General features: G+C 36.8%; 1 protein-coding gene across 1 annotated transcript in view; it reads left to right on the forward strand.

Annotated features, from left to right (window-relative positions):
- The window catches only part of ARHGEF38 (Rho guanine nucleotide exchange factor 38), a 175,476-nt gene extending 167,557 nt beyond the window's left edge, over positions 1-7,919 (forward strand). The window contains exon 14 of the mRNA XM_004380204.2: positions 6,973-7,919. Within this exon, the coding sequence (XP_004380261.1) occupies positions 6,973-7,158 (186 nt within the window). The 3' untranslated portion in view covers positions 7,159-7,919. The remainder of the gene's footprint in view (positions 1-6,972) is intronic.
- Positions 7,920-13,761: the final 5,842 nt, after the last annotated feature.

Here is a 13,761-nt window from a genome sequence, read left to right on the forward strand (position 1 = left end):
GCAAAGTTCCCAGGGATCCCCCTGGTGCGGCTGTGAGGTCTGGGGAAGTTGTTCTCAGGTGTTGCAGTACAGCCTGGCTAGAAGGCATAGAGGTATACAATGCCAGGTATTCAGGGAACAGAAAGAGAAGGAAGATATAGGGAGATGAGAAACTGAGCAGTGAAGAATGACAAAAAGGGAAAAAGAGGGAAAAGAAAACAAAACAAATTAAAATAAACAAAAACAAGAAAGGCCCCCCGAAAGACAGAAAAAAACAAAAACAAAAAAAGAAATGCCCTCAGGGATCCCTCTGCACGTCTGTGCAAGCTGAGGGGGTAGGTTCCAAGCCACTTAGCACTGCTTGGCCAGAATGGGCTCCCAACTCAAGAAAAGGAAAACAAACAATTCAAAACAAACAAACAAACAAAAGCCCCGGGATCCCACCAGCACGGCTACCCAGACCGGGAAGGAGTTCCACACTCGAACAGAAGTCCGCAGCCCCTCAGGAGGAAGCAAAGATGGCACAGAGAGCCAGATATTTGAGCGAAAGGAGGGGGAGGTGGTGAGAGGTAAGGAAGAAATCAAAAGAAGTGGAAAAAAAGCAACACCAGCAGCCAACAAATGGCACTCAGAGAGCCACCTAGTGTGGGCTGGTGGAATCTAAGCAGCTGGTGGTTCTTGGACAAGAGATTGTGGCTGTGGGAAGCAGAGGAGGCCGAGTGTGGGTGAAAAAGGGTAAGGGGTGGGTAAATGTATATCACAAATTACCAGAGCTCCGCAGCGCCTCAGGAAGAAGCAAAGATGGCGCACAGAGCCAGGTATTTGAGTGGAAGGAGTGGGAGGTGGTGAGAGGTAAGGAAGAAATCAAAAGGATTGGAAAAAAGCAACACCAGCAGCCAACAAATGGCACTCAGAGAGCCAGCTAGTGTGGGCTGGTGGAATCCAAGCAGCCGGTGCTTCCCGGAGAAGAGATTGTGGCTGTGGGAAGCAGAGGAAGCCGAGTGTGGGTGAAGAAGTGTAGGGGGTGGGAAAGTGTATATCACAAATTACCAGAGGTCCACAGCCCCTCAGGAAGAAGCAAAGATGGCACATGGAGCCAGGTATTTAAGCGAAAGGAGGGGGAGGTGGTGAGAGGTAAGGAAGAAATCAAAAGAACTGGAAAAAAGCAACAATAGCAGCCAACAAATGGCACTCAGAGAGCCGGCCCATTTGGGTGGGTGGAATCCAAGCAGCCGGTGCTTCCCGGACAAGAGATTGTGGCCACGGGAAGCAAAGGAGGCCGAGTGGGTGTGTAGAAGGGTGGGGGGTGGGAAAGCATATATTGCAAATTACCGGTTGTTTTGTCTCCCGCTGGAAGCTCTGTGAAGCTGCTTTCTCGTACCCCGTTTGCTGGTCTCGATAGGAGCCCAAGATGGCGGCTCCACGCTGTGTTAGCCGATAGGGGATCTCTGAATGAATCTGTCCTCACTCTCCATTCTCTGTCAGTTTTCTCACTCCATTTGGTGCTTGGCTGAGTTCTTTATCTCTTCATTTGATGTTTTAGGGTTTCAGGATTGTTGTTTTCTCTGTTCGGCTTAGTTTTTCAGATCTTTGCTGTGAAGGAACGGCGTGGTGCTTCTGCCTACAGTGCCATTTTGCCAGAAATCCTCAAATATATTTTGCAGTAAAAAATCATATTGCAAAAACTATGTATATTATAATTCATTTTTATTACTACTTTAGGTAGGTAAGTAGGAAGGAAGGAAGGGAAGGAGGGACCGAGGGATATAGGAAGGAAAAAAACACAAGACACTAATAGCAGTTGGGTAATTTTTTCTTTTTGCTTACCTTTATTTAAAATTAGTTCTCTATCAAAATTACTTGTGTAATTAAAATATATAATTATTAACTGAAGAACTTGAATGCTCAGCTCCTTCAGTGAGAGAGAAAAATGAGCATTTTTTTCTTCAACATAACTGTGTTGGCTTCCTAAGCTACATATAATACTGTAAGTGCTGGTTTTATAGCATTTTAGTTTTGGAAACAAAGATTCAAATATATTATGATTTTCGTTGTTAATTGGAGAGCTGGGGTGAAATCAATAAAATGAGATTCAGTGAAGACAGGTAATGGAATCCATTAAGGGTGGAATAATTAAATGTACAAATATAGAATACGGGAATGCTGAACTGGCAATGATACCACAGGGAAAGATCTGGTGGTTATAAACAGTGAGTAATAAATTGGATATGAGTCAATAATACAGCAGTGTTATTAAAAAAAAAAGTAAATGCTCTGGAGAACTAGGCTGTATTCACAGAATATTGTACATAAAACCAACAAGAACTTTACTGTAGAGTGCAAAGAAGCAACCAATAAAATATATTTTAATAAATTCCAAGGAAAAAGAGAAGAGGATCAGATGATTATGGGTCAAATTTATAACATTTTAATTAATGTGTCTGGTCCAAAACACAGTAATATTTAAAGTTAGAAAGACACAGCGTAGTTAAAATATTCAAAAGAATAAGAAATCCTTCGACTCCTAAATCCATGACAAGTTGAAAAATTATAGCCTGTAGTCTAACATTATGCTCATCATAAATTTTGAACCCAAACTTTGGACCAAGATATCTAAAATATTGAAAGTATATATTATAGTTCTGTACTTTAGATTTACAATTTCATGGGACTCCATAGCCAATGTTTAATATATAAACACTACTACAATTTCCCTGTGTGGATCATAACAAAGTATGGATAACACTGTGAAGAATGGGAATTCAAGAACACTTTAATTGTGCTCATGTGGAGCCTATACATAGACTAAGAGGCAGTTGTTCGAACAGAACAAGGGGATACTGCCTATTTTAAAGTCAGGAAAGGTGTGCGTCAGAGATGTATTCTTTCACCATACTTATTCAATCTGTATGCTGAGCAAATAATCTGAGAAGCTGGACTATATGAAGAAGAACACAACATCAGGATTGAAGGAAGACTTGTTAACAATCCGTGATATGCAGATGACACAACCTTGTTTGCTGAAAAACTGAAGAGGACTTAAAGCACTTACTGATGAAGATCAAAGACGACAGCTTTCAGTATGGATTGCACCTCAACATAAAGGAAAAAAGAATCTTCACAACTGGACCAATAAGCAACATGATAAACGGAGAAAAGATTGAAGTTGTCAAGGATTTCATTTTACTTGGATCCACAATCAACACCCATGGAAGCAGCAGTCAAGAAATCAAATGACACATTGCAAAAGACCTCTTTAAAGTGTTAAAAAGCAAAGATGTCACTTTGAGGACTAAGGTGAGGACACAAGCCATGATATTTTCAATCACTTCATATGCATGAGAAAGCTGAACAATGAAAAGGAAGACCAAAGAAGAATTGTCGCCTTTGAATTATGGCATTGGTAAAGAATACTGAATATACCATGGACTGCCAGAAGTATGAACAAATCTGTCTTGGAAGAAGTACAGCCAGAATGCTCCTTAGAAGTGAAGATGGCCAGACTTTGTCTCACTTACTTTGGACCTGTTATTAGGAGGGACCAGTCCCTGGAGAAGGACATCATGCTTGGTAAAGTAGAGGGTCAGCAAAAAAGAGGAAGATCCTCAATGAGATGGATTGACACAATGGCTGCAACAGTGGGCTTAAGCATAGCAACAAATGAGAGGATGGCACAGGACCGGGCAGTATTTTGTTCTGTTGTACATAGGGTCCCTATGAATTGGAACCAGCTCGATGGCACCTAACAACAACAACAACAACATCTGTACGTGTAGAGGTTTTTTTTGTTTTTGGATTTTTTTTCCAGGTGATTTGTTAAATTCCTTGATAGCATAGCATCTGGTTCTTAGCTGATATTTAATAAATTTTGATTGAGTGAATGAATAAATGTTTTTAGTCCATTGATTAATTTTATTTAAATTGTGTTTTAGGTGAAAGTTTACATTGCAAAGTAGTTTCTCATTCAAAAATTTATACACAAATTGTTTTGCGACGTTGGTTGCAATCCCTGCAATGTGTCAGCACTCCCCTCCCTTTCCACTCCGGGCTCCCTGTGTCTGTTTGTCCAGGTTTCTTGTCCCTTCCTACCTTCTCGTCTTTGTTTTGGGCAGATGTTGCCCATTTGATCTCCTATACTTGATTGAACTAAGAAGCATGTTCTTCATACGTTATAGCTTGTTTTATAGGTCTATCTAATCTTTGGCTAAAAGGTGAACTTTGAAAGTGGCTTCAGTTCTGAATTAGCAGAGTGTCTAGGGGCCATAGTCTCATGAGTCCCTCCAGTCTCTCTCAGACCAGTAAGTCTGGTCTTTTCTTGTGAATTTGAATTTTATTGTACATTTTTCTCCCACTCTGTCTAGAACCCTCTATTGTGATCCCTGTCAGAGCGATCCATGGTAGCCAGGCACCATCTATTTCTTCTGGGCTCAGGCTGGTGGAGGTTGTGGTTCACATGGTCCATTAGTCCTTCGAACTGATATTTTCCTTGTGTCTTTTGTTGTCTTCATTTTCCTTTGCTCCAAAAGTGATGAGATCAAGAGATGTATTTTAGATGGATGCTCGGAAGTGTTTAAGACCCTAGTTGCTACTCACCAAAGTAAGACGTAGAACATTTTCTTTATGAACGATGTTATGCCAATTGACCTAGATGTCCCCTGAGATCATGGTTCTCAGCCCTCAGCCCCAGTAACTCAGTCCTTCAAGGTGTTTGAATGTGTCTAGGAAGCTTCTGTGACTTTGCCTTGATCAAGTTGTGCTGACTTTCGCAGTATTGCGTACTGTCTTACCCTTCACCAAAGTTACCACTTATCTATTATCTAGTTATTGTTTTTTCCTCTCCACCCTCCCCTCCCTTGTAACTATCAAAGACTGTTTCTTCTGTGTGTAAACCTTTTTATGAGTGTGATGGTTAAGGTTGTGTGTCAACTTGGCTGGGCCATGATTCTCAGTGGTTTGGCAGTTATGATGTAATTTGGCAGTCATATGATGTCATGATCACTTCCATGATAAGATTTGATATAATGTGATTGATCACTTCCATGATGAGATTTGATATAATGTGATTGCCTCCACGATGGGATCTGCTGTGAGTAGCCAGTCAGTTGAAAGGGAGTTTCCTTGGGTTTGTGGCCTGCATCGAATATAAATGGACATTATGGCAAGGCTCATGGGCTTTTGCTTGCTCTAGATCCTGCAGCTGGCTCTTGTTTGTCTGACCTCCGGTCTTGGGACTTGAGCTAGCAGCTTATCTCCGGTCTTGCCTGCCAATCTTGGGATTCTGATCTTTGCAGCCTGTGAACAACAGCCCTGCTTTCTGACCTGCCCATCTTGGGCTCACCAGCCCCTGTGGCTATGTGAATCAGGAGAAGCCTCTATCCTGACCCATGGGCTTGGGACGTTCCAGCGTCTACAACTGTGTGAGCCATTTCCTTGATATAAATCTCTGTCTTATATGTATTTATTTATATGCTTTATTGGTTTTGCTTCTATAAAGAACCCAGCTGTTATGGATTGAACTGTGTCCCCTCAAAATATGTGTCAGCTTGGTTAGGCCGTGATTCCTAGTATTGTGTGGTTGTCCTCCATTTTGTGATTGTAATTTTATGTCAAAGAGGATTAGGGTGGGATTGTAACACCCTTACTAAGGTCATATCCCTGATCCAATGTAAAGGGAGTTTCCCTGGAGTATGGCCTGCACCACCTTTTATCTTACAAGAGATAAAAGGAAAGGGAAGCATGTATTTCTTTAATGGCTAATGATTCGAGCATTTCCTCATGTGTCTGTTAGCCAACTGAATGTCTTCTTTGCTGAAGTTCTGTTCATATCCTTTGCCCATTTTTTAATTGGATTATTTGTCTTTTTGTTATTGAGATGCTGAAGTATTCTACAGATTTTAGAGATTAGACCCTTGTTGGATATGTGGTAACCAATAATTTTTTTTCCCAATCTGTAGGTTCTCTTTTTACTCTTTGGGTGAGGTCTTTTGATGAGCATAAGTGTTTAATTTTCAGAAGCTCCCAGTTATCTAGTTTATCTTCTGGTGTTTGTGCAATGTTATGGTTTGTATTGAATTTATGCCACGTATTAGGGCCCCTAGCATTGTCCCTAATTCAATTGATTAATTTTATACTATATGTAAATATTTTTATTACCTGTCTTATGATATTAGTGGAAGGGGGACAAAACACTTGTTTCGGGGCTTCTTATGCATCTTATAATTATGAAGTGTTCTTTTGAGGTCAGAGAAAAATCCTTTTGACTGAAATATGTTCTATTAGTTTTTTTTAGTCACGTAAAGTAACTTTAAAAAATAAAACTTTAATACATTGTCATTATAAAAATTTGGAAAGTAAGGGAAGGAACAAAGAAGTAAAAAGGATAATCACCTATATCCCACCACTCACTGATCCTGTTTAGTAAAATTAGACTAATATTGTATAAGCAATTTTATATCTTTTTTTTTCTGGTTAACATTTTACCTTAAACACTTGCCTATGTTATCAGTCTCAGAAGATACCATTTTTTAGTGACTACAAATTTCTGTAGTAAGATGATCTAGAATTTAACTATTCTCCTTTTGGTGAACCTTTAGTGTTACCTTCCCTACCCCCACTTTTTACCTTACAAATGGGTATTGAAGTAATATTGTACAAAAATTTCTGCCAAAATGTTTCTATTTCTGTAGAAGAGATTCCAAGAGCTATTATCAACTAAAAAATAATTAACCTTAAAAAATGTTTTTAATAGAAACTGCCAAAATTGCCTTCAAGCACAGACAGTTTAGATTCTTCCAAACAAGCTATAAGAATGCCTATTTCACTCTACTCTCTTATGAGCCATACTTTTGCAAAAAAAAATACAACAGAAGAAGTTGGACAATGTGGCTTTGATAAATAAGAAAACTTTAGCATTGCTTCTAAAAACTTGGAAACTTTTATTATGTTTGCCTAAATTTTTAGGTTTTGGTTCCAATGTTGTGTTTCTTTGTCTAGATTTTCTATGCTGTTCATGCCTTCCAAGCACGGAGTGACCATGAACTCAGCCTTCAGGAGTACCAAAGAGTCCATATACTTAGATTTTGTGACCTAAGTGGCAATAAGGAGTGGTGGTTAGCTGAAGCTCAAGGACAGAAAGGATATGTACCTGCTAACTACCTTGGGAAGATGACTTATGCTTAAGAAAGTAAGCCTTTGACTTTTATTTTCTGCCAAGCTGTTGATTAACTACCTCATAAAAATGACATTACAAAAAGTTGGCCCAGGAAGCAAGAAACCTCCAAGCTATATGAACTGATACCGTTTCAGGTTTTAAGGAAGATGGTGCTTCCTAACAAGATTATTTCATGAATATATTAAGAATACATATTGAATTGAAGGAAATGCAAAATTAGCAGCAATAGCAACACAGCCTATGCTCCAGCTACCAACTATTTAAAAGTGGATATCTTTTGAAAGACAAAATATGACCTTTTATCATCATGAAAGGTTGGTTCTAAGGATACGGTTTTTTAATTTACTATATTACTTTTACTGTACTATATTATTTTGCCTTAAACGTCTTTGTTCTTTCTCTTGTGTACATACATACACACACATATATATCACACATATGGTATATATGTCTATATGATATACATTATACATTCATGTGTATAAGCCAAGGAGGATACTAAATACACATGTGCATAGGAATTGATTAATTAATAGCCAACTAAACCCAAAAACCAAACCCATGGCCGTTGAATTGATTCTGACTCATAGAGACCCTATAAGACAGAGTAGAACTGCCCCATAGGGTTTCCAAAGAGTGGCTGGGGGATTTGAACTGCCAGCCTTTTGGTTAGCAGCCATAACTCTTAACCTCTGGGCCACCAGGGCTTCAATAGCCAACTAGCTGTCTTTAATGTAGAGCCTCTCTTGAACATAAGTTTTGAAACAAAAGAAAAAGTAGTGAATAACACCATGATAATAATAATGTCTAACATTTGAGTATTTGCTACATGCTAGTCATGTTGTAACTCATTTGATACTCATAACATTTTGAGGAGACTGAGGCACAAAGAGATGAAGTAATTTAGCCCAAGTCACACTGCTAAGAAGTGATAGAGCTGGGACTCAGTTACGTAGTCTGATTCTAGGATCCCTGCTCCTAACCACAACATTGTGCATAGTAATCAATCTGCATAGTAATCAATAATGCTAATAATGAAAATTGAAGAAGACCATTTTCCTTCTGGGCCCACATTAAGCATTTAGAAGTTTTTCAAAATCAAGGGCTACAAGGACTTAAAAGTTCCAAAATACTAGCCTAGAGAAAATAAGTAAGTTTATTAATTATTTTTATTGTTTTGCTTAAACATTTTGGAAAGCAAAATTGTTTAAAAACTAGTCTACACAATTACTAACAATACTTCAAGGAGGAAATGTTTTTGGATAGCTCAATCATTTAGATGATGAATGGGGAACATGTGTTCTGTGTTCTTAGGCAAGATGTAAATATTTTTAGTTGCCTATTTGTACTTAGATAAGGTAGGCATTGAGGAAATATTTGCTATGACACAATGTCCTGGGACACTGAACTTTATTTGCTGGGGAACTAAGATTCTAGGCTTATTTGGTCAAGACATTTTATTGAAGATGCTACACTGGAACAGAAAACAGATTAACTTTAGTGGTTTCCTTTAAAAACCAAGTAAGATGAACTTTTCATTTGTCCATTGGAAATGTGCTAATATGACATTAAATTTTAAGATAATTAATTGTTACTTGGAAAGATTTATTTGGTCCTATAATGTATATTGTGTTGTGTATATTACTCAGGAATACAAATAACAAAATGAAGACTGCTGCTTTTCAGAGAGATGCTGACTTTTATGCATATGACATATACAACCACAGAAATTCATGTAAGACATTTACATGACACAAAAATTTGCATTTTGATATCATTCCTGAAATTCTTCATCTAAGCATGGTTTTATAAGGTTCTACTGCTAAGTTGTTTTTGCATAAAATATTTTTAGTCTCTTTAGATATACAGGGACTTCGTATGTCTTTTAATAAACCTTTATATCCAATTTTGAAATACAAATAAGTTCCGGTTTGCTTAGGGTAAAGTGAGAAGAAATCCAAACTGGCTATCTGTGTAAACTGTGAACAAGCCTAATGAATGAAATAGTGGGGAAATTTTTAATGTATGTTTTTTAAAAAATTAGCTGTGACCTTAATACTCCCCACACAAATGAAGAATTAAATAAGTAGCACATATCTGCTTCTCCAGCTGAAATAAATGACTAGATGTATATAAGAAGCTTTGTCTACTTGTGCTGGCCTAGGAATGATGCTACCTGTCTGACCTTTGAAGAAACCACACCACTAAATCAGAGCTGTAGTTAGCCGCTGAGCAAGAGTTGTAATGACACCACCTACCGCAGTGGTTCACTATTGTGGTAAACATGTGACTATAAAACTGTTATTTTTAAAATCCAGCCTACAGTGCAGATGCCGTTTAGGTGCTTTGGTTAACGTTATGCAATACCTAATTTCCTAAGTATGTTCTTTAAAATCAAATAATTGTAATTCTGAGGTCAGACATTATTGTATTGGGCCTAAGGGAAATACAATCCCAAGATAGTAATAAGATGTATCAGTCTTGCCAGAAGCTTAAAAAGACAAAACTGTTGGTGACTTTATTATCATTAAGTCTAGGTATGCTAACATAATTATTTCTGTATATCCTATTATAACTGTTATTGTACAGTATACGGTCCTCTGAAGTAGGTATTTTTACTAAGAATGAAGAGGGCATTTTTTTTTTTTTTGGTGGCTGTTTTTTTTTTTTAAAAACATAAATACAAATTTTTATTTAGTATTTATTTTTAGATACAAATGCTATAAACTAATATTATATATAATAAAATTGAAAAATTATTAAAAAATTCAGTAACACAAAATTACCATGGGTACTTAAATCATGAAAAAAGTCACTGTCACTATTTGAATATTCCTTGTATTTCAGAAAAATATCTTGTTTTAGTATTCAGAAGTATAAAATTATTCTATGATGGTCAAGTTGTACAGAAGAGATAATGCACATTGTTAATCATAGCAATGAAGCATTGCATGAAATACTTTACATGTTGGTACATTCCATATTTTGCCTAAAATAAAATTTTTGCTTTTACAGATGGCTATTAAGTGCCTGTCACTGTGATGAATACTGTACAGGTGATTTACAAAATTAGTGTTTTCTTTACTAAAACATGGAATAAAAACACTTCACTTTTCCCATACATTCCTTGAATTTTTGTCCATTGCAAATACCTCTCAAAACCATGTGAATAAAGATAGGAAATTATTATATTTTAAGATGGCAAGAAAACCTTATTTAAATCCTGTTTGTTATAACTAAGGCTCTTTAAGGTACTCATTGAACTACTCAACACTGAATACATCTAGACCTTACAAAATTAAACTAAATTAGACATATAAATTTACATCATAGTTGATGAGGAAGTAATGAAATCCCATTGATTGGAAAGATATTGAACTTTATATTCTCTAGGGATAGATTACTATTTATAGAATGTTATTGTTTTAAAAGACTATTTTTTTCGTTAACCCTCCACACACACATACCAAACAATACATATAAAAAAACTCAGACATTAGCTATCTGTGATCTATATAAAATTATTCCAATATAACAAATCTTCACTCCAGGGCTACTAGAATTAAAGTTGAAGGTATGTAGGTCAGCTACTGCTTTTAGGTATTACACTTTAATCCAGGCAAGATTCCCTTTAGTTTTTTAGCAAAACAAGTCACATTTGAGCAAATATTGGAATGAGGTATTCTTATTCAAAAAGCTAGGGAATGTATTTTTAAAAATTTCAATAGTTTATCTTATTTTAAAAAATAACACTATGCTATGTAAATGTCTTTCTGTAATTGCTTATGTAATTTTTACAACTATTGTATTAATATTTATTTTTACAAAATGATATACTTCTTATATAACCTATAGTCATCACAATATAACTTAAGATCTCAGTCATTTCTCCTTAGAAGCGAGGATGGTGAGACTTTGTCTCATGTACTTTGGACACGTTATCAGGAGGGGTCCAGTCCTTAGAGAAGGTAACATAGAGGGTAACGTAGAGGGTCAGCGAAAAAGAGAAAGACCTTCAACAAGATGGAGTGACACAGTCGCTGCAACAATGGGCTCAAACCTATCAACGATTGTGAGGACGGCACAGGACCTTGGCAGTGTTTGGTTCTGTTGTGTGTAGGGTCATTTTGAGTCAGAACCCACTCGACGGCACCTAACATCACATCCCTGTTAAGAGTTGTAATCACCTACCCTTTGAATATTAGATACTTTCTATTTTATCTCATTAACATCTATGTTTTATAAAGGAAGAAATAGAGGACCACACAGCTAACACATGGAGGAACTGGGATTCAAAGCCAGGTCTACTGACTTCAAGGCCAGTTTTCTTCCAGTGGGTTTTTTTTTTCCCAAGTAACTAAAATCTATGGTTAAATGATTTTTACAAAAAGCCCAATATGCAAAACAGAAAAGTGATACTGATAAAATTTTAATTAAAATGGGATTTGAATTTAAATCCCAAAAGCTTTCCTATTGGTTCACTTACCTGTCTACTCGTTCAATGAAGCAATATTGATTGAGAACTGCAGTGGGAATACAATAGCTTGTAAGACAAACAAGATCCAGCCCTCATGAAATTTACATTCTAGTGGAGAAAACAATATATATGTAATAAATAAAATTATAAATAATATTACTATTAAGCTGGCTACTTTTATCACATGCTCAGTTAAAAATCCTTGTAGCTTACTTTATGATATGGAAAATCCAAGGTGTAAGAATAACTTGAAGATAATTAAACTCTAATAGCAAATGTAACTTTGTAAAATACCAAATCGAGCTATATATCTGATGGATGTATACAGATATTCCTATGTATTTATACACACATATTATCGATACAAAGAGCCATGTTCAATGAAAAATCATTTCCTACACATCTTCTAAATTTCTCTTCTGAAGTACCGCAGAAATTAAAATTGCTTCTCAACTCTATTCAGCACATATGAAGTAACTATGATAGAATAAAATTCTTCAAGGGCCAGTATGCCAAAATGTAATAAACATTACTGCTTTGATTTTTTACATTAACTGTTATAGTTGTTGAGCTATGTTTGTATCAGGACATTTTGTCCAGTTTAGTCCAAACTGTCCCTGAACCATAAACAATGTTTTTTTGTTTTTTTTGGTCTTCATGATCCTAAACTTCTCCAGTAAAGAGGAAGTTGGGGAGCATGCCAGACTGGTATTTTATCAACAGAAATATTTTTGCTGTTTGTTTCTCAAAACAAAAACATTTGCAGGCAGATTTTAAAAATGTAAGTAGTTTACTCTGTATAATAGGATTATCTGAATCCTGGATTCTATTATACCAAAAATCATTCAGTGCCATTACTTAAAAGAGCAGAAGTTTAAAAGTCTTTCCTTAGAAAAAGACCAAGCTTAATATAAAGAGCTTTATCTTCATAGAGATCATTTATCAATTTATTCTAGAATGATGTTAGAAAAATCTGGGAATTAATGGGAGAGGATTTGAGATTAGAGGTTCATTCAGTGAAGATACAGTAACTTCACCACCCATAGCACACATCAAGGTTGGTGGAACAAAGCTGCCCAAAGTCTTGTGAATGTGGGAATTTGTTGGGACTTCCAGTGTCTGGATGAAAAGAGGCTTTTTTTTTTTTTTTTAATTTTGAAATTATTGTTTTTAATTGTGCTTTAAGTGGAAGTTTACAATTCAAGTCAGTTTCTCATACAAAAATTTATACACACATTGCTATGTGACCCTGGTTGCTTTCCCTATACTGTGATAGCACACTGCTCCTTTCTACCCCAGACTTCCTGTGTCCATTCAACCAGCTCCTGACCCTCTCTGCCTTCCCATCTCACCTCTGGACAGAAGCTGCCCATTTAGTCTCATGTATCTACTTGAGCTAAGAAGCACACCCTTCACGAGTATCATTTTATGTCTTACAGTCCAGTCTAATCTTAGAAGAGTTGGCTTTGGGAATGGTTTTAGTTTTGGGCTAACAGAGAGTCCGGGGACCATGTCTTCTGAGGCCCTCCAGTCTCAGTCAGACCATTAAGTCTGGTCTTTTTACTAGAAAAACGAGGCATTCTTGAACAACAAAATACTTTTTGTAATGGCTAACACATGTGCAGGACGACGTTTCATGAATATTTCACAGTTCGCATGATCCTGGCCTTCTGAGCAAGGGGTACTGCAAAGATGTTTGCAAAACAGACAGACTTGGAAGCTAGAGATAGTGTCTCCCTATAGAGACCTCTGGAGAGATTTGGAGATGTAAAGCCCTCTCTTTCCCCTCCCTGGAGACATTTACTTAAATTTCAGGTTAATGAATAATGTCTTTCTTGAGGGACAGATGGGCAGCAGCAGCCTATAGAAGATTAATTTTGCAGTTCCTTTTTGGTGATGCAAGCCCATTTCATGCACAGGTAACACCTGGCTCTCACCTAGGGGAGTGGGGCTCCAGCAATTAGTGCTAAGTTATTGTTCTGGCTACTGCGTTTTGCCGAGTAATAAACTATTTGTTTCTCTAATTCAGAAAGCCTCGTGTGTGTTGTATACGTACGTATGTATATGTAAATATAATGTATATATAAATACATGTGTGTATTTACATGTAAAACTGTGGCAGGCTTAATTTGTT

This window comes from Trichechus manatus, unplaced genomic scaffold (genome assembly GCF_000243295.1).
Source record: "Trichechus manatus latirostris isolate Lorelei unplaced genomic scaffold, TriManLat1.0 scaffold00071, whole genome shotgun sequence".
Classification (NCBI taxonomy): Eukaryota; Metazoa; Chordata; class Mammalia; order Sirenia; family Trichechidae; genus Trichechus; species Trichechus manatus.